The sequence below is a fragment of the Perognathus longimembris genome, chromosome 1 (assembly GCF_023159225.1).
Source record: "Perognathus longimembris pacificus isolate PPM17 chromosome 1, ASM2315922v1, whole genome shotgun sequence".
In the NCBI taxonomy this organism is placed as follows: domain Eukaryota; kingdom Metazoa; phylum Chordata; class Mammalia; order Rodentia; family Heteromyidae; genus Perognathus; species Perognathus longimembris.
This window is the reverse complement of record NC_063161.1, coordinates 152,550,554-152,570,590: the sequence shown is the minus strand read 5'-3', so window position 1 is coordinate 152,570,590 and position 20,037 is coordinate 152,550,554. Positions and strand designations below refer to the sequence as shown.

Sequence of the window (20,037 nt, the reverse complement as noted above, 5' to 3'; positions counted from 1 at the left end):
TTACTTTTGTCTATTTCCAGCTTACAAAACACTACACAGCAAAATAATGATCTGCTAGACTGCTAACCCGACCATCCAGATTCCACAATGCCTGTGCAGGCAGCTCAATGGACAGAATTTCTGTCCTGTCCAATCTGCTATAATGAATTTGATGAGAATGTGCACAAACCCATCAGTTTAGGTTGTTCACACACTGTTTGCAAGACCTGCTTGAATAAACTTCACCGAAAAGCTTGTCCTTTTGACCAGACAGCCATCAACACAGACATTGATGTACTTCCTGTGAATTTTGCACTTCTCCAGTTGGTTGGAGCCCAGGTAAGCTCTCAGTATTTTCCTCATTTAGTATCTATACTAATTGTCAAACTTCATTTAGTACAAATATGTACAAAATATGCTTAGTGATAGATGAGACATAAAAAATCAATATCATCAATGTACCTGGTTTTTTCTTTTTTTCTTGTTTTCTTTTTTTTTTTTTTGGCCAGTCCTGGGCCTTGGACTCAGGGCCTGAGCACTGTCCCTGGCTTCTTCCCGCTCAAGGCTAGCACTCTGCCACTTGAGCCACAGCGCCGCTTCTGGCCGTTTTCTGTATATGTGGTGCTGGGGAATCGAACCTAGGGCCTCGTGTATCCGAGGCAGGCACTCTTGCCACTAGGCTATATCCCCAGCCCTGGTTTTTTCATTATTACATTCTTTACTTTTTTTTTTTTGCCAGTCCTGGACGCAGGGCCTGAGCACTGTCCATGGCTTCTTTTGCTCCAGGCTAGCACTCTGCCACTTGAGCCACAGCGCCACTTCTGGTCTGGCTGTTTTCTATGTATGTGGTCCTGGGGAATTGAACCCAGGGCTTCATGTATACAAGGCAAGCACTCTTGCCACTAGGCCATATCTCCAGCCCTATATTCTTTAAAAGACTTTCTTAAATAGTATCATAAAATTCTTAAGGGAAACCATAAATTATACTATAACTATATATATTTTTCTCAGTACTGAGCTCAAAATTTATGTAAGTTTTTTTGTAGATGAATGTTTTGAGAGATTTTTATATATGCATATTTACTTATTTCCTAAATGTTATGAAAAGAAAACAAAACTTTTACCAGAAGCAAACCAACTACAGCCCATAAAAGAGAAGATTTTTTGTTTGTTTTTTTTTTTGTTTTTTTTGCCAGTCCTGGGGCTTGGACCCAGTGCCTGAGCACTGTCCCTGGCTTCTTTTTGCTCAAGGCTAGCACTCTGCCACTTGAGCTACAGCGTCATTTCTGGCCATTTTCTGTATATGTGGTGCTGGGTAATTGAACCCAGGGCTTCATGTACGGGAGGCAAGCACTCTTGCCACTAGGCCATATTCCCAGCCCTGGTTTTATTTTTAACTTCAGTTTTATGATAATATAAATGAGAAAATAAACTATACACATATATGCCTGTGGGTGTATATAACACACTGTACACTCAAGGCTGGTGCTCTATGACAAGCCACAGCTCTACTTCCTGCTTGTTGGTAGCTAATTTGGGGTAAGTGCTTTGTGGACTTTCCTGCTCAGGCCGACCCTGAACCACAATCCTTAGATCTCAGTCACCATCCTCAATAGCTAGTATTGCAGGCATGAGCCACCAGTGCCCAACAGTCTTCTCATTCTTTACCTCTTCAGTAGCTTAGGTTGTAGGCATGAATCACCAGACCAAATTACCCTCTTAACACACTATTAAAATTATTTTTTCATTGTCTCCCTCTAATCTCCATAGAATATAAGCTTACAGACACAAGAAAATTTCTGTTTTGTTCACTGAAAGCTCCTTAGTTCCAAACATATTAAGTAATCTTTAAATGTAAATACTGACTATAAATTTTGAAGCACCAAGTATATTGGCACTATGAAATATTTATCTTCATTTCCAGATACAGAAGTTATATTCATTGGAGTAGTATTTATAAAGAATTTGAAAAGTAATGTCTAGAGGACCTGTATAATTTTCAACAGCTTCCCCTAAGTTTAGTGTCTTTCAAAATTAATCATAACAATTATTACAAAGAAATTATCATTTATTTAATATTATAAGCTACTTTTTTCCCCCCTTAATCTATCTGTTGCTACTATAAAATATGTAGCCTATTTGGGAAAACAGTTTGGCTAGTGGTTAGGTTTAAATTTACTTAAATTTTAATTAATGTATTTTACTGGTGTTGTCTGTGTATTATAATTATGTACTCATGAAGATTATTATCGAGTATATAAATAGCAGTTGCATGATCTGGATAAATATATTTCTGCCATTTTTCTTTTTTTAGGTACCAGATCATCAGTCAATAAAGTTAAGTAATCTAGGGGAGAATAAACATTATGAGGTTGCAAAAAAATGTGTTGAAGATTTGGCACTCTACTTAAAACCACTAAGTGGAGGTAAAGGTAAGTTTATAAAAAGCATTTTTGCTGGCAAATAATACTTTGCAAGTGTAAATATTGGATACTTCTAGTGGTTAGGTCACATCATGGAGTCTGTAGTGTATTAGGGGAGATGGGTATACAGGTATAATAAAAGTTGACAAAAGTTGAATGTTGTTTTCACATATAAAGCAACTAGCACATCATAGTATAATTGTTATTGAGTGTATCAATCATGTACTTATTTTATTTCTGCTTAAGGACCATGAACTAAGTACTAGGCACTTTTCTAATGCTGTGATATTTTAGTAAACATGGGAAGAATACACTTTCTTTCAAATACAATGTCTATATTTACGAAAGGGAAAATCTATAATAAAGGCTATAACACAGTTTATATATTATAATAAATAACTTAGCCAAATATACAGTGAACAATTAATATAAAAACACCATAGTTATAGTATATCGGAATATAGTAATCAGAACATCAAGGGAGGGATAAAGGTAAATGGCAGTGTTTATCTAGTAGAGACCTCATTAAGATGATGGCCTTGGAACTTGAGAAACGTAAAAGAGGTGAGATGGTTAAGCATGTAGGCTCAGGGAATATAGTGTCCCAGACAGAACAAATAGCTAGAGCAGCATCCCTAAGGCAAGCCTGTGGCTTCAAAGGAAAGCAAGAGAAGAGTACTGGGAGGAATGTGAGTGAGCAGGGTGAGATAAGATGAAATGAAAGATGAGATAAAATGGTGACTTTAGTTTATTTGTAGACTTACTAGCCATTGAAAGACTTGCCATTTTTCTCAGAGTTAAGTTGAGGAGTAATTCATTATAAGATTTTAAATAGAGTGATCAGTCTGATCAAGATACATTATATGGGGCTGGGGAAATAGCCTAGTGGCAAGAGTGCCTGCCTCGGATACACGAGGCCCTAGGTTCGATTCCCCAGCACCACATATACAGAAAACGGCCAGAAGCGGCGCTGTGGCTCAAGTGGCAGAGTGCTAGCCTTGAGCGGGAAGAAGCCAGGGACAGTGCTCAGCCCCCCCCCCCCCCAGGACTGGCCAAAAAAAAAAAAAAAGATACATTATATGTATGTGTGGACATGTGAAAATAAAATATCCCTCTACAACTAATCAAGGCTAATATAATTGGGGAAAGAAACCACAGAGCAATGGCATATTCTAATGATCAACTGGCTGCCATGTTGAGAATTCACTATCAAAGTCAATTGTAGAAAGCTGGGTAATCAGAGGCTGTAGGATGGGAGGTTAGTAGCAGTAGAGGTGATGTGAAATGGTCAGTAGAGCCAAAATTATGTCTTACATTACTTAGATTCGGTGTTTGACCAGCAGAACTAAGTCAAGTACGTATCCTGGTTTTTGACTTGAGTAACTGATAGGAAGGTTGCCATCAATTTACAATAAGGGTAGACTATGTTTAGATAAGAATTTTGAGTTCATTTGTGGTCATAGTAAACTTGGATGGTATTGAGTAATTGGTAGCTGGTATTAGTTTTGTGTTAAGAGTGATGTCTAGGAAATCGAACTTTGAGAGACATTGACAGATGATTAGTATTTAAAGCAATGAGACTGGGTAAGATCACCTAAGGAGTGAGTTTATATAAGAGAAATAGATTAGATCCTGAGTCTCTTTAACATTAGGAAGAGGGGAAAAGAGATGAAAACAGCAAAGAAAATGGGGTGGAAGCACCAAAAAATACTGAGGCAATAGAGTATTCTTAAATGAAATAGTTTAACACAGTGAAGAGGAGTCGTAAGTGTTGAATGATACTAGAAGGCCAAATACGGACTGAGAATTAACCATGAACTTAGCAAAGAAAAAGTAACTGCTTTACAAAAGCCCTTTTGGTTGAGATTGTTTCAAAAACTTAATGTAAGTAAGTTTTAGAATTTGTGAAACAGAAAATCGACACAGTGAATATAGAAAACCTATTGGATAGCTAGGAATGGTGAACACCTGCATTAAGGAGGCTAAAGCAGGAAAATTGTATTTTAGTGTCAGCATGATATTCCAGCTTGGCCTATATTGAGAATCTCCCAATATGTAAATAAGTATGTGGCTAGGGAAGCCAGGAATAGTGGAACATAAATGTAATCCTACCACTTAGGAGGTGGACTGAGGAAGATCACAAGTTCAAAGCCAGCCTGGGCTACATAGTGAGTTCTAGATTACCCTGGGCTATATAATGAGACTGTTTAAAACAAAAATGGCCAGCGATTCAGGATGTAGCTAATGATAGAATGATAGCCCATCATGGTCAAGCTCAAGGTCCTAGATTTGATTTATAACAACAATGGGAGAGGACAGGGAGGAAGTACGGACAGGGAGGGAGAGAAGAAGAAGGAGAAAGGAAGAAAGGAAAAGTGAGAAAAAGAAGATAAATTAGAAATAGTACACTGGTAGTGGAGAAAGAAGATAGATAAAATAACACCATACAAAATGTCTTGTGTATAATTTAAAAGAAATGAATCATTTTTAATCATTACTTTTAAGTTAAAATTTATATTTAGTTATCTTTATATTTACCTCCAGTTGCTTTAGTAAATGTGGAGAACAGACTAAATCCAGATACATACAACTCAGAGAACAGGACACTTAAATAAAATCTAAAGTAACTAAAATTAGACTTATTATTCCTGAAGAATGGTAATTAACAGCAGCACCATACAAAGAAAATAAAACTACTTTGTAATGAGCTTATTAGAATTTATGACATAATACTTAAATGCAGATAATTCAAAGGTACTTGCATTGTTTTGTTGAAAAACATTTGTTTCTCTTTTCTTAAAGGTGTAGCTAGTTTGAACCAGAGTGCTCTGAGTCGACCAATGCAAAGGAAACTAGTGACACTTGTAAACTGTCAACTGGTGGAGGAAGAAGGCCGTGTCAGAGCCATGCGAGCAGCCCGTTCACTAGGAGAAAGAACTGTAACAGAACTGATATTACAGCACCAGAACCCCCAGCAATTGTCTGCCAATCTATGGGCTGCTGTCAGGGCTCGAGGATGCCAGTTTCTAGGGCCAGGTAAAATAGATTGCCATTTTAGATTTTTCATTGGTTCACAGGAATAGAGGATGCCAATTTCTCAGGCTAAGTAAAGATTCCAACATTTAATTCATCAGTACTTATACATATATATACTCATATAGCAAAAGGTAAAATCAATTTTTGTTAATCATAATCTTATAGGCAGTGAGTTAGTGTTTTAGTACATATTCCTTATTTAATCCTCAGTTGTCACTGATATAGAGAACCTAACTCCTAATTTTACAAATAGAAAACAGAGGTAGACATAGGCCTAAGGTTATATAAATGGGGGAAATTTTTATTTGAGGGGAAGCAGAATGTGGGAAAAGCAAACAAAAAACATCACTGTTTTTAATACTTCAGAGAATACACTGGACACTATTGGTTCATACCCATAATCCTAGGTACTCAGGAGGCTGAAATCTGAGGATTATGGTTTGAAGCCAGCCCAGACAGGAAAGTCCATGAGACTCTTCCAACTAAGCACCAAAAAAGCTGGAAGGGGAGCTATGTCTTAAGTGGTAGAGCCCTGTCCTTGAGCGCAAGAAGCTCAAGGACAGCGTCCAGGCCCTGAGTTTAAGCCCCAGGACTGTCGCACAAAAAATATTTAGAAAACATGTAAAAAATACTCAAAACACCAACGGATAATTCCATTATGGTTAGTGGTGTCTATGTACTGTTTAAGAAAAAACTATACCAAGTTTTTGAAGTATTCATCTGTATTTCTTTTCTTTGAAGCATTAGTATTTTGCCTCTCTGATTTAGACTGTACTTTGAGTATAATTTAACTTTATGAAGGAAACAAACATTGTTATAAGTTGGATTGAGACAACTGGATGGGTATTTGGAAAAGGAATTGGATGCATTCTTTTGCTATTTTTCCCCCCACTCCTGGGCTTGACTCAGAGGTTCTGTCCCTGATCCTCTGCTCAAGATGCTCTACCACGTGAGCCATAGCAGTACTTCCAGCTTTTTCTGTTTATGTAGTACTGAGGAATTGAACCCAGGGCTTCATGCATGCTAGGCAAGCACTGTACCTCTAAGCCACATTCTCAGCCCTGCATTCTTTACATCCTGTCATCAGTTCCTTAATTACAATTAGGTCAGACAGTACTAAGTTAATAATGTAATTTTAAAAAAAGATTAATTGTTTGATAACCAGGAAATAGGGAACACTTTTTTTTTTACTTAAAAATCCAGAAGCAGTAAGGGAAAAAAAATATTTGAATGTATAATTTTGTGTTTAACCTTTATCACACAAAAAAATCATAAGCAAAGTAGGAAAAGTTGAAGACTAGGAAAAATATAACTAATTATTAAATTAAAAATGAAGAAGGCTGAGCTCTGTGGCTACTACCCATTGTAATCCATTGATATTCAGGAGGTGGAGTTCACAATAATACTGGTTCAAGGCCAGCCTAGGGCAAAATGTTAGCAAGACTTTCAGCCAGCAAGTTGGACATGATGGAACACGTGTGATTCCAGTTGTGTCAGAGGAAAATGTAGGAGGATCATAGTCTGAGACTGACCCCAGGCAAAAACATGAGCCTATCCAAAATATAAAGCTAAAAGAGCTAGAATATGGCTTATATAGATAGAGAGCTCCTGTCTAGTTAAGCATGAGCCCATGGGTTCAAACCCCAGTAGCATTAAAAAAAAAAAAAGAAAGAAAATTGGTTTTTCAGAAGACCCAACAACCTAATCTGAGTAATTGACCAAAGATATAGTTAGTAGTTGAAAAATATACAAATGACCTTAAAACTGTGTTACTTCATGCTAAAACGAATATACACTGAAAAATGATACTTAAATATGATTTCTTGTCCGTTAAATTGGCAGAATCCGAGTTGCATTATATTCTGTGACTGAGTTGTTTGAAAACAGGTACTTTGGTACAGCAGTCATAGTAATGAAATAAGTGTATAAACTTAAAGAGCAATTTGACAACATCTAGCAAAATCACCTCTGCAGTATAAGTTAAATACATAATTATGTTAATGCCATCAGAAAAACCCAGTATTTCCCTTCTTTTTTCTCCTTTCCTCTCTCTTTTGTGCTCTCTCTCCTGTAATACTACATGTTTTTGAACCTACTATACTGGAGGCTGAGATAAGGAGGATCTGAATGAAGGCCAGCTTGAGAGTTCAAGGAAAGCCTGAGTCTTACACCAAGACCTTAGACCATAACCTTAGACCACTTCCTCCTCTATATACAAAACAAGAAGATGCAAGTAATAAATCAACATTTTAAAATAAAAACCTTGCTGTCTTAAATTTGTATTTTCAATATTAGAACAGACTTGTTTATTTTTGTTTCGAAAACAATGGTAATTTCCTAGGTCTATCCCTTCAAAGTCTTAGAAGCAATAAATAATCAAAGCCCATGTAGTCTGTGAGCTTTAATAAATACTATATTCTACTAAAAAGAAGCAGATAAATTTGTATTCTAGTTATAAAGTATGAATGTAAAAGGTAAACCTTGGAATTCTTATGCTTGGAAGCAAAAAAGGTATCAAAGACTAATAAAATCCTGTCAGAAAGACAGAATTAACCTTGAGTACCTCCCACAGGACAAAAGTGGGATAACTTGCCAGGCTCCAGTAGCTCATGCCTGTAATCCTAGCTACTCAGGAGGCTGAGATCTGAGGATCACAGTTCGGAGCTTGCCCACGCAGGACATGAGACTCATGTCCAATAAGTGACTCAGAAAAAGTCAGAAGTGGTGCTATAGCTCAAAGGGGTGGAGTGCTAGCCTTTAGCACAAAGAGAGTGGGTCAGCACCCAGGTCAAGTTCAAGCCCCAAGACCAGCCCCTCCCCCAAAGAGATAAATATCAAAATGAGTGCTACAATAAATCAAAATGTACACAATTACGAAAATCAATGCATTTGAAATGACAGTGTAGAAAATAATGGGTTGTCTTAAATGGTTGCCAAGGGCACTAATGCAATATTTAGAAAATTGAAAAGTGAATTGGAAAAAAGCCAGACATTTTCTTCCTGCTTTTTCTACATAAGCTATTTCAAGACAGTTCTGTTGTATTGAGTGAAGTTTCCTTTATACCAGAATTTCAGCTAGCAAATTTAGAAAGAAAATGATAAAATTAGAAAAGCCAGCTGGGTGCTGGTGGCTCATGCCTATAAATCATAGCTACTCAGGAGGCTGATATCTGAAGATCACAGTTCAAAGCCATCCCAGGCAGGAAAGGCCATGAGACTCATCCCTGGATGGACACCAAGAAATGCTGAAAGTAGAGCTGTGGCTCTCCAGTGGTAGAGCATTATAGCCTTGAGTAGGTAATCTCAGGCCCTGACTTCAAGCATCAGGACTGATACACACACACACACACTTAGAAAAACTACTCTCATGACACTGAAAGAATGGATGTAGGCAAAAAATCACTAGTGACTGTTTAACCATTAGATAAAAGATTACTGGGGAAATATATAGTAGCTAGGTGAGACTTGAAATTACTGATCAAGCTTAACATTTACTAGAAGTGAATGGCTAGACAAGATGTTGATGTCTCTTCCCATATGATATCTGGAATAAGTAGCATATTTAGCCAAAAAGCAACAAGCAAAAAATCCCACCTCATTATAAATCTAGTCAAGCATCTAGTTTACCTAAAATAAAAGGAGTTGAACATATTTTAAAATACAAGCATAATTAGCCAAGTGAAGAATGAAAGAAATTCTTTAGAAAAACAATTGCTTCTTCAACAAATCAATGGACTTTTCTGTTTGTTTTTTTCTTTTTTTGTGTCTACCCTGGTGCTTGAACTCAGTGTGGGCACTGTGTGCTCAAGGTTGGCAGTTACCACTTGAGCCATATCTGGATTTCCAGCTTTTTGGTAGTTAATTGGAGACAAGGGTCTCACGGACTTTCCTTCCCCATGTTGCTGGCTTTGAACTGTAATCCTCAGACCTCAGCCTCCTGAGTAGCTAGGATTGTAGTTGTGAGCCACAGTGCCTAACTGAATTTCTTTCTTTTTTGCCAATCCTGGGGCTTGGGACTCAGGGCCTGAGCACTGTCCCTGGCTTTTTGCTCAAGGCTAGCACTCTACCACATGAGCCACAGCGCCACTTCTGGCTTTTTCTGTTTATGTGGTGCTGAGGAATCAAACCCAGGGTTTCATACATGCATAAGCCATCTTCCCAGTCCCTGAACTTTCTTTTAAGTGGGAATAGAGTCTTAGGGAACTTGTATAGACTTTAAATATATCTCAACTAAAAACAATATATAGACTTAGTTTGTATACTTAAACCAATTATAAAAAGATACTTTTGAGACGATGGGAAATGTAACATGGATTAGACAGACATAATAATGCATATTGATTAGGGTAAAATAAGCCCTTCTCATTCACGAATTTACTAGTTTACAAATTTGCTGTTTGACCATACATGGTCTATACAAATAAATAAAAATAAATTTCCTAAGTATCCAGGCACTAGTGGCTCACACCTATAATCCTACTTGAGCTCCAGAGGATTATGGTCTGAAGCTAGCCTGGGCAGAAAAAGTCTGAGAAATTCCATCTCCTAAAATAACATGTAAAAGCCTGTCTGGAGGTGTGCCTCAATTGGTAGAGCATCAGTTGAGCAAGCAAGCAGAGAAGCATGAGTTCCTGGCCAGTAAAATAAAATTGGAAAACTAGTTTTTAAACTTCTATGCATATACATAGACATACATGTATGTTCATGTATGTGCATGTACATCTCATTTGATATAGTGAAGCTTTTCATCAATTATGGTCATTCGTGTTTAAATCGTGTTATGTGGAATGCTTCCTAGTTTTGGAGGTTGTTTTGTTTTGTTTTTGGTGACAGTCCTGGGGTTTGAACTCGGGACCTAGGCACTGTTCCTCAGCTTTTTCACTCAAGGCTGCCCCCTTCACACTTGAGCCACAGCTCCACTTCAGCTTTCTTGTGGTTAAATGGAAATAAGAGTCACACAAACTTACCTACCGAGGCTGGCTTCAGACCTTGATCCTAGATCTCAGCTTCCTCAATAGCTAGGATTATAGATATGAGCCACCTGAGCCTAGCTGCTTCCTTGTTTTTAATTTTGTAAAAATAGGACTCCCCCAAAGCGTATGGTACCCCAAAACCAAGGCCCAAAGGCACATAAAATGCTTAAGTGACAAATTAAAAATTTTAGATTTGTGTAAAAGTAGCACTTGTGGAAGTGGATAGTAGCGAATAGGAATAGTGCATATATAAGCATCTGCAGTACAGTAGTAAACGGCATGCATCCTGAGCAGTCACAGTTTCCCCTCCCAGATGGTCTCCTTGCAGCTGTATAATTGCAGATACTAAAAGTCTACAATAATGTAATATGTTCTCTGGGACTTAGTTCAAAACACGCTAACCAAAATAACTAGGAAAGTGAGTAAGAAATAGATGAAACCTTGCTAATAACAGCTGTGTTTGGGGTCCATGTTATTCTACTTTCACATATGTTTAAAATTTTACACAATGTAAAGATAAATCTAATACTATTTCTAAGGCTATTAAATGTTGTTTTGGGTATTTGAGCATTACCTTAAGAAACACTAGATTAGGGCTGGGAATGTGGTTTAGTTGTAGAATGCTTGCCTAGCATGCATTAAGGCCTGGGTTCAATTCCTCAGCACCACATAAACAGAAAAGGCCAGAAGTGACGCTGTGGCTCAAGTGGCAGAGGGCTAGCCTTGAGCAAAAGAAGCTCAGGCCCTGAGTTCAAGCCCTAAGACTGGCAAAAGAAAAAAAGAAACACTAGATTAGATAACTGATCTTCTTTATTCTGCAGTTTTTAGAAGATATACAGATGGTTGACAAAAATATGAAAATATGCTGAATTTCTTTAGTCATTAGGGAAAATGTAAATCAGATCCTCAGTGAGAGACTGAAAGGGGTTTGGAGGCACAACTCAGCAGTGGAGCCCTTGCCTAGTATGTACTGGGTTCACTCCATAGCACCTCAAAAACTGGGTATTAAACTACAGTGAGATACAGTAGTACCATATTAAACATAACCAATCAGTTTCACCCATTGGTACATACCCAAAGGAATAAAAATTAGTTTTTTCAAAATAATATGGATCCAAATTTTTACGGCAACATTATTTTCAGTTGTTAAAAGGTAAAAAGCCAGGCATGGTAGCATAGTAATTCTAGCTCTCAGAAGGCTGAGGTAGGAGGATGAGGTAGGAGGACAGTCTGGCTGTATATAGTTAGACCATCTCTTCAAGACCCTCAGTCTTCCAAGTACTAGGATTAGAGGTGTGTACAACCACACTCAGCCTGTAGTGTTTTTTTTTTCTGGAACCATTCCAGCTGTACGTTTGTCTACCATGGTGTTGATATCCTTGGAAAATATAGACCTTTTGTTTCATTGAATAAAATTAATAGAAACAACTGAGTTGTCAGTCAACTGATAAGTAGATTAATAAAAATACAACAAATCCATAAATAATATTATTTAATCATAAGCCAGGCTCTTGTGGTGCATGTCTGTAATCCTAGTTAGTCAGAAGTATGAGGTTTGGAGGATTGTGGTTCGAAGTCCATTCAAACAGAAAAGTCTAGGAGACTCTAGCTCCAATTGACCAGCAAAAATGCCCAAGTGAAGGTGTGTATCACTGGTAGAGCACCAATGGTAGAGCAATTTGCAAAAGCAAGTAAAAATGAAAGCCCCACTTACAGGCACATGAAAAACAAATACTATTCCATCATAAAAAGGAATGAAACACTATTACGAGTACTTGTGGATGAACTTTGAAAATATGTCAAATGAAGGAAGCCTAATAATAGCAGATAGTGTTGGCAAAAGACTAGATAGAAAGAGGATACAAGAAATAACCGCTCAATGACTGGAGTTGTCTTTGTAGTAACAAAAATGTCTTTAAACTAGATAGAGTTGGTAATGTATGCATTAGAAATTGAATTGTGAGGTTTCTTTTTTTCCAGTTCTGGGTATGGAACTCTACCACACTGAGCTACATCCATAATCCTGAACGTTTTAAAATAGATTTTTTTTTTTGTCATTTGTGAGGCTTGAACTCAGGGCCTAGGCACTGTCCCTGAGCTTTTTTGCTCAAGGCTAGCTAGCACTCAGTCACTTTTAGCCACAGTACCACTTGCATTTTTCTGGTAATTAATTAGAGATAAATCTCATGGACTTTCTCACCAGGCCTAGCTTTGAACCACAATCCTCAATCTTAGCCTCTTGAGTAGCTAGGATGGCAGGCGTGAGCTACCAGCACCCTGCTAAAATAGTTTTATGTGGAAGTTTATCTTAACTTTGTTATTGTTTTGCCACTCCTGGGGCTTGAACTCCGAGCCTGGGCACTGTTGCTGAGCTTCTTTTTTTTTCAAGGCTAGCACTTTAGCACTTGAGCCATAGTGCCACTTCTGGCTTTTTCTGTTTATGTGGTACTGAGGAATCAAACTCAGGACTTCATGCATGCTAGGCAAGCACTCCACCACTAAGCCACATTCCCAGCCTCTATCCTAAGTGTTAAAGTCCTTGGTTCTACTTCTAATTTTGCTGTTAACTAGTTATCTTAGTCACTTTTCTAGATTCTACATGAGCTTTCAGCTCTAAAGTTCCATTGTTTTGATTGATAACCATATATTTCACTTTTCATTGTGAAGCAATAGCAAATTTACTGAAAAGTTGCAGAAGTGATGCAGAGAACTTCCTCTACTATTTACTTATACCGTCAGTTTTAAATAATTTGCTGTATTACTCTCTTTTCTAAACCATTTGAGGATAAGTTGCATTATTTTCTGTACCTTTACCCTCATCTAGTACTTTAGCATGTTTCCTAAAAACAAGGATACTTTCTTTTATAATAACAATATATTTGCCAAATTAAAAAATGACAGACACCGTAATATAATTTATAGTTCATAGATTCTACCTTTTTCCTAGTGTTATTTTAGGACAACTTTCAATGTAAAATCTATTCCAAAATCATTTTGTAATTTTTCATCACACTTTTCAGTGTTCTTTTTACTTTTACTTGTTTTTTGAGAGAAGTTCTCCTTTGTAGTCCAGGCTGACCTCAAACCCACAACCTTCCTACTTCAGCCTCCTAGGTGCTGGGATTACAAACATGTGCCTCCATATCAGGTCTTCAGTGTATTTTTGCTTGGAACAGTTCCTCAGCCTTTCTTTGCTCTTTGGGTATTGATATTCTTTAAGAACATGCACCAGTTATTTTGTAATTTTTCAGTTTAAATTTGCTTGATGTTTCCTCATGATTTGATCTAGATTACACTATACATTCCTGGTTGTAAAACAGCATAAGTGAAGTTAGTACCTTCTTTATATATTGCATTCAGAAGCTAATATCACTTTTAAATTACATTTAAAATGTTTTCTATGGGGCTTGGGATATAGCCTAGTGGCAAGAGTGCCTGCTTCGGATACACGAGGCCCTAGGTTCGATTCCCCAGCACCACATATACAGAAAACGGCCAGAAGTGGCGCTGTGGCTCAAGTGGCAGAGTGCTAGCCTTGAGCGGGAAGAAGCCAGGGACAGTGCTCAGGCCCTGAGTCCAAGGCCCAGGACTGGCCAAAAAAAAAAAAAAAAAATGTTTTCTATGAGAGTAACCATTTGATGTATAAGCCTGTTGTCTTTTACATATTGTTATTATCAAAGTATTTGTATGTTTTGTGATTTATTTTTCTCCATAACATTATGTAATTGATTACTATATGCCTGCAGAAGGTATATTACTAATGTTCTGTTGACTTGTCAGTGTTCTGCTTGAATATTTAGCAGAAAGTATGTTTTGTTTTCCTTTATTACTTTTTAGATAAACTACATTTGTGATTGTGGGATACCTGCTTTTTGGCTAATTAAATATAGATTGTGGGTAATGGACCATTTTAAGCCAACATCCAAACTGCATTTTACAGACATGCTCTACACAATAATGAATTATTTCTTTACTATTCTAGCTATGCAAGAAGAGGCCTTGAAGTTGGTGTTGCTGGCATTAGAAGATGGTTCTGCCCTCTCAAGGAAAGTTCTGGTACTTTTTGTTGTGCAAAGACTAGAACCAAGATTTCCTCAGGCATCAAAAACAAGCATTGGTCATGTTGTGCAACTACTGTATCGAGCTTCTTGTTTTAAGGTAAGCACTAAGCAACTGTCTGTACATGCCAACCTATATGTGAGACAGAATTTTCCTACTATTTGTGTTATGCTTACAAAAGTAGGAATCTTTTTTTCCTCTGCATTGATTCCATCTGGGATACCAGTTACCTGTAGATTTCAGTAATACAGAACACAACACTAAGAAATAGTTTTCAGCCAGACACTGGTGGCTCACACCTGTAATCCTAGCTACTCAAGAGGCTGAGATCTGAGGATTGTAGTTCAAACCAGCCTGAGCAGGGAAGTCGGTAAGACTCTTTCTTACTTCCAACTAACCACCAGTAAAACCAGAAATTGAGCTGTGGCTCAATGAGGTAGAGCTTTGAGCACAAAAAACTCAAGGACAACACCCAGACCCTGAACTCAAGCTCCACGACCGACCACAAAAAAAATGAAATAGTTTTGATGAACTAAAGCCTATTCATCTACATTTATTATCTTAAAAGGTTGTCAAAAATTTTATTGTAAATTTCATAACAGTAAGTGAGCTTTGTAATATTTTTATCTCTTCTATAGTAATTAAAGTCTTTAATCTGAGAAGGGCCTGAAAGTAAAGTTAAGGAGATTGCATCAGTCTCTAGTCAGTGTGGGTTTTGGTTTGATAGAAAGGGCAGTATCTTACGTATGTAACTGTAACCCCTCTGTACATCACGTTGACAATAAAACTAAATTAAAAAGAAAAAGAAAAGAAAGGGCAAGGTATCTTCAAATGTAATTTAATTGTCAAGTAAACCATTTTGCAGTTAAATTTACTGTGAATAGGAAACCAGCTTTTATCCTTGAAGTTTCAGTATGTTATAAGGGTGTGGGTATTAGCTAAAGTCTGGAGAAAGGCTTATGAACTTGAAAATTCAAAGACCTCTTAACTGCTGTGAAAGGAAAATATCTAAATTAGAAACCAAAGTATATGTTAAGTTTATGTCGATTATAAGCTCCAAGAATAAAAATAGTACACTTAAAGATGATTTTCTTGGCAGACTATTCCATTTTAGATAACTGGTAATTGATGATGGAAATGAGCTTAAATTCATTTAACTCAACCAACTAAGCTTGGCCACTATCTGTCTGATAGTCATAGTGCTGGATTTCATGTCTTTAGGGAAACAACACGTTACAGAGATTATTTAGTATCCTGAAGTAACAACCTTGGTTTTCATATTCCACATGACTGAGATTTTGATTTTTTTCTTTCATATTGGTATTATTCTGATTTGTGGTTTATGGTTAGCATATATCCACCACTGCTGCTGCTGAGCTAATATCTGAAGGATACTAGTTTAGAAAGTTATTTCAATTTTACATTCTCATTTCATCCTCTTTGCTCTATAGTTTCAAAGTGTAAAGCATAGTGTATGGATGCGTAAAATATTACCATACAGATGAAGACCAAAAGTCCTCAGTTTAGCAGACTCAGTATTGTTCCAGGACCTTTTTCATCTTTATCAGTTTAGAGACCTGAATTTTGTAGGTACATAGAGAAGCTCCTTTCTTGAAGATCACCATTGCTCTAACCAAGATAACATATAACATGTAATATTATTAATTTGTAATGAGAAATGCATTTTTATTTATTTATTTATTTTGGTGATAAGGTTTTGAACTCAGAATCCCTCTTGCTAGGCAGGTACTCTACCAGTTGAGCCATGTTCCAACAGCCTAAGAAATGCAATTCTTAAGTGCACTGAATTTTTATGATGTTAGATATTTTCCTCTAAAGAGATCAAACCTTTGCCTCCTGATCATGGAATGTAAAAAAAAAAAAAAGGAACTTAATGATTCCAATGTTTAGTGCAGTGATTCCCAACTGAAGACACATTTCAGAATCATCTGTGGAGGTGTTAAAAGTATGCATCTTTAAGTTCTATCTCCAGGAATTCTGATAGAGTTTATCTGACGTGGGACTTGAACATTCATATATGCTTTTTAATTAGGTGGTCTTTGAATCCAGGATTTCTCATAGTCTAATCCTCCAATAAACTACTCAGAAAAGGCCAGAAGTGGTGCTGTGGCTCAAGTGGTAGAATGCCAGCCTTGAGTACAGAGAGGTTCAGGGACAGCACCAAGGCCCTGAGTTCAAACCCCAGGATTGGCAGGAAAAACAAAAAAATATAAATCTGATCATATTGGTTCAGCTTTTCATTCCCTTTAGGATAATATCTAAGTTTTGTGCTATAGCATACAAGGTCTTCTATGATTTTTTTTCTAGTTTCTCATTTTTCATGTTTCTGCTTCACCACTCCCCATTCTTTCTAGAGTTCTGTTCCTCACTCTCCTATTTCTGAAGAACTTTTACAGCTTGAAGAGCCTTTTCTGAAAAATGTTCCCTCCTCTTAACCAGTTAGGTTTAATCTCCTTTCCTTTGTTGCCTTAAAGTATCACTTTAACTATAATTTTTTTGTTTGTGTTTTCCCTGTTACCTGCTGATGAACTCACTGAAGACAAAGACTAATTGTATAAGTTCTGTTTTGTTCTAAAAGTGGTTTGTGGTAAGGACATTATCTTATTTTTCTGTCTTATTTGTGTGGAATTTGATATGTAGTATGCCTTCTCATTCCCCTTAAAAAATAAATTAGTTGGTTGAGGGGACAAATAGCAGAACAATTCAGATCGTTTTTATTTTCTTGTAATTTTTAGGTTACCAAAAGGGATGAAGATTCTTCCCTGATGCAGCTCAAGGAAGAATTCCGGAGTTATGAGGCATTGCGCAGAGAACATGATGCCCAAATTGTTCATATTGCTATGGAAGCAGGACTCCGTATTTCACCCGAGCAGTGGTCTTCACTTCTGTATGGTGACTTGGCTCATAAGTCACACATGCAGTCTATCATCGACAAGGTTTGTAAAATTAGAAATATTGTCCCATAGCTTTTATACTGAATAGTATTGTAATACAGATGTTCCTTTACTTAACAGCCATGCATACTCAGTGAAGTTGAAAATCCATGTAATAAACTTAACCTACTCAGCATCATAGCTTATCATCATTGTCCACTGGCGGGTGTTTTTTGTTTATATCAGGATCATATGACTAAGAGCTGTTGATCATTGCCATTGCCCAGCACTGTGAGAGAATATCATACTGTGTAGAAATTCCATTCTACCATATGTGTATTGCTTTTGCATCATTGTAAAGTTGGAAACTCGTTTAAACTAAACCATTGTTAAGTCAAGTGTCTAATGATGAGTTTCATAGGGCAGATTCTGAGATGAAAATTGAATTCATCGTTGAAACTCCAACTATGAAATCTGAAGACACTTGAAAACCTATTAAGTAACCGATCAATGGGGCATTTCAGTATAGGTAAGTCATAAGAACCAGAGTAAAATAACCATTCTTTCTTCTGTTTGCTAGCTGCAATCTCCAGAGTCATTTGCAAAGAGTGTCCAGGAATTGACAATTGTCTTGCAAAGAACAGGTGACCCAGCTAACTTAAATAGACTGAGGCCTCATTTAGAGCTTCTAGCAAACATAGACCCTAATCCAGGTATGTAGGAAAATTCTCCAGTACTTTGACTTTGTTTGTCTTTGAGGTAAATAACAAAAGAGCATTACTGCTAACACATTGTCTGTTCCCCTCCCACTCCCTTGGTGCTTAATTTTAGATGCTGTTTCACCAACTTGGGAGCAGCTAGAAAATGCAATGGTAGCTGTTAAAACAGTGGTTCATGGTCTTGTAGACTTCATACAAAATTATAGTAGAAAAGGCCATGAGACACCTCAGGTAAGTTTATTCATTATACTTCTGTTGTTGTTGTCCTTAACAGAGCTTCATCCTCAACATCCCAACAATCTGTTTGATTAATGTACTCCTTATGTGACTCTTATACCTCATAAGACTATTGTTGTTTATTTTGTGTGTATGCGATGGTAGAGATCAAAACCAGGGCTTTTTTTTTTTTAAAGCTCAACAGAAAAAAAAACCACAAAAAAACACCAGGAAGTGGGTACTTGAAAGCAGTGGGACAATGGGGAAAGGGCAAATGAGAATAGGGGGAGAATATAATCAAGAATTTAATGTATAGCCTACAAAATTAAGGAAAGTAAAGGTTAAGGAAGGGTTGGGAAAAATGCAAGGGGTGACATTAATCAAGATCCACCGTATTCATAAACTTTGTTAAATGGCAATTTCTTTGTACAACTACTTAAATAATTTTTAAAACAGGGGCTGGGGATATGGCCTAGTGGCAAGAGTGCTTGACTTGTATACATGAGGCCCTGGGTTCGATTCCTCAGCACCACATATACAGAAAATGGCCAGAAGTGGCGCTGTGGCTCAAGTGGCAGAGTGCTAGCCTTGAGCAAAAAAGAAGCCAGGGACAGTGCTCAAGCCCTGAGTTCACGGCCTAGGACTGGCCAAAAAAAAAACAAAGCTTTAAGCATGCTAGGCTAGGTCTCTGGAACTGAGACTACACCTATAGTCTTCTTGTCCCTAGCCCCTTTTATTGATTGTCTGATCTTTGGGGTAGAAGCTCCATGGAAGTACAGTATTAGTACTTCAAGAATTCAGTCTTGGATCTGAATTTGATTAATTACAAAGCTATTTGGAGGGAGCATTATTCATAGATTATTGTCACTCCTTATCCAGTTCTTTTTACTGTAGAAAACTTCATTGTTGTTTTTTTCCTATTACTTCTCCAAAATGCATTTCTCTTTATAAAATGTATGGAATTTGAATTTTCAGAATGTTTTCAGTGAATCAAGGATCAAAATATCATCCTTTTTTTTTTTTTTGCCACTCCTGGGGCTTGGACTCAGGGTCTGAGCACTGTCCCTGGCTTCTTTTTGCTCAAGGCTAGCACTCTGTCACTTGAGCCACAGTGCCACTTCGGGCCGCTTTCTGTATATATGGTGCTGGGGAATTGAACCCAGGGCCTCATGTATACGAGGCAAGCACTCTTGCCACTAGGTCATATCCCCAGCCCAATATCATCCTTTTTTAATGATAAATTCCCTTTATTCATCTGTTACAAGCTACTTTCCATGTGTAGTATTTTACATATTTTATTTCTAATAGAGCAACCTGCAAGGTAATTCTTCTCAAGCTGCAACATAAAGAAGTTATATAACATATCCAAAGCCCAGTGCTGGTGCCTCATGCCTATAATTCTAGCTACTCAGGAGGCTGAGATCTGAGGATCAAGGTTCAAAGGCACCTGGGCAGGAAAGACTCTTATCTCCAATTAACCACCAGAAAACTGGAAGTGGCCCTGTGGCTCAAGTGGTAGAGCTCTGGCCTTGACCTAAATAGCTCAGGGACAGTGCCCAGAGTTCAAGCCCCACAACTGACAAAAAAAAAATAAAATAAATAATATATTCAAGGTTATGCCAACAGTAACTAAACAAAGTTGACCTGCTCTGCTCTGTTACTTTTCGGCAATTTTTTTTTTTTTTTTTTTTGCCAGTTGTGGGACTTGAACTTGGGGCTTGGGCATTGTCTATGCACT

General features: G+C 37.4%; 1 protein-coding gene and 1 non-coding gene across 5 annotated transcripts in view; both read left to right on the top strand.

The window, feature by feature from the left end:
- Nucleotides 1-20,037, top strand: part of Rc3h2 (ring finger and CCCH-type domains 2) — a 55,528-nt gene that overhangs the window by 8,699 nt on the left and 26,792 nt on the right. For all 4 annotated transcript variants that reach the window (XR_007210387.1, XM_048341892.1, XM_048341875.1 and 1 more), the window contains exons 2-8: nucleotides 21-318; nucleotides 2,294-2,411; nucleotides 5,205-5,438; nucleotides 14,394-14,569; nucleotides 17,227-17,427; nucleotides 17,945-18,077; nucleotides 18,196-18,314. Coding sequence is in view for 3 of the 4 variants with exons in the window: in XM_048341892.1 (XP_048197849.1) it covers nucleotides 88-318; nucleotides 2,294-2,411; nucleotides 5,205-5,438; nucleotides 14,394-14,569; nucleotides 17,227-17,427; nucleotides 17,945-18,077; nucleotides 18,196-18,314 (1,212 nt within the window). In the remaining variant the exon portion in view is untranslated. The remainder of the gene's footprint in view (nucleotides 1-20; nucleotides 319-2,293; nucleotides 2,412-5,204; nucleotides 5,439-14,393; nucleotides 14,570-17,226; nucleotides 17,428-17,944; nucleotides 18,078-18,195; nucleotides 18,315-20,037) is intronic.
- On the top strand, nucleotides 17,748-17,858 carry LOC125341700. The gene has a single exon (XR_007209055.1). It is a non-coding gene; the product is annotated as a small nucleolar RNA SNORD90 (small nucleolar RNA).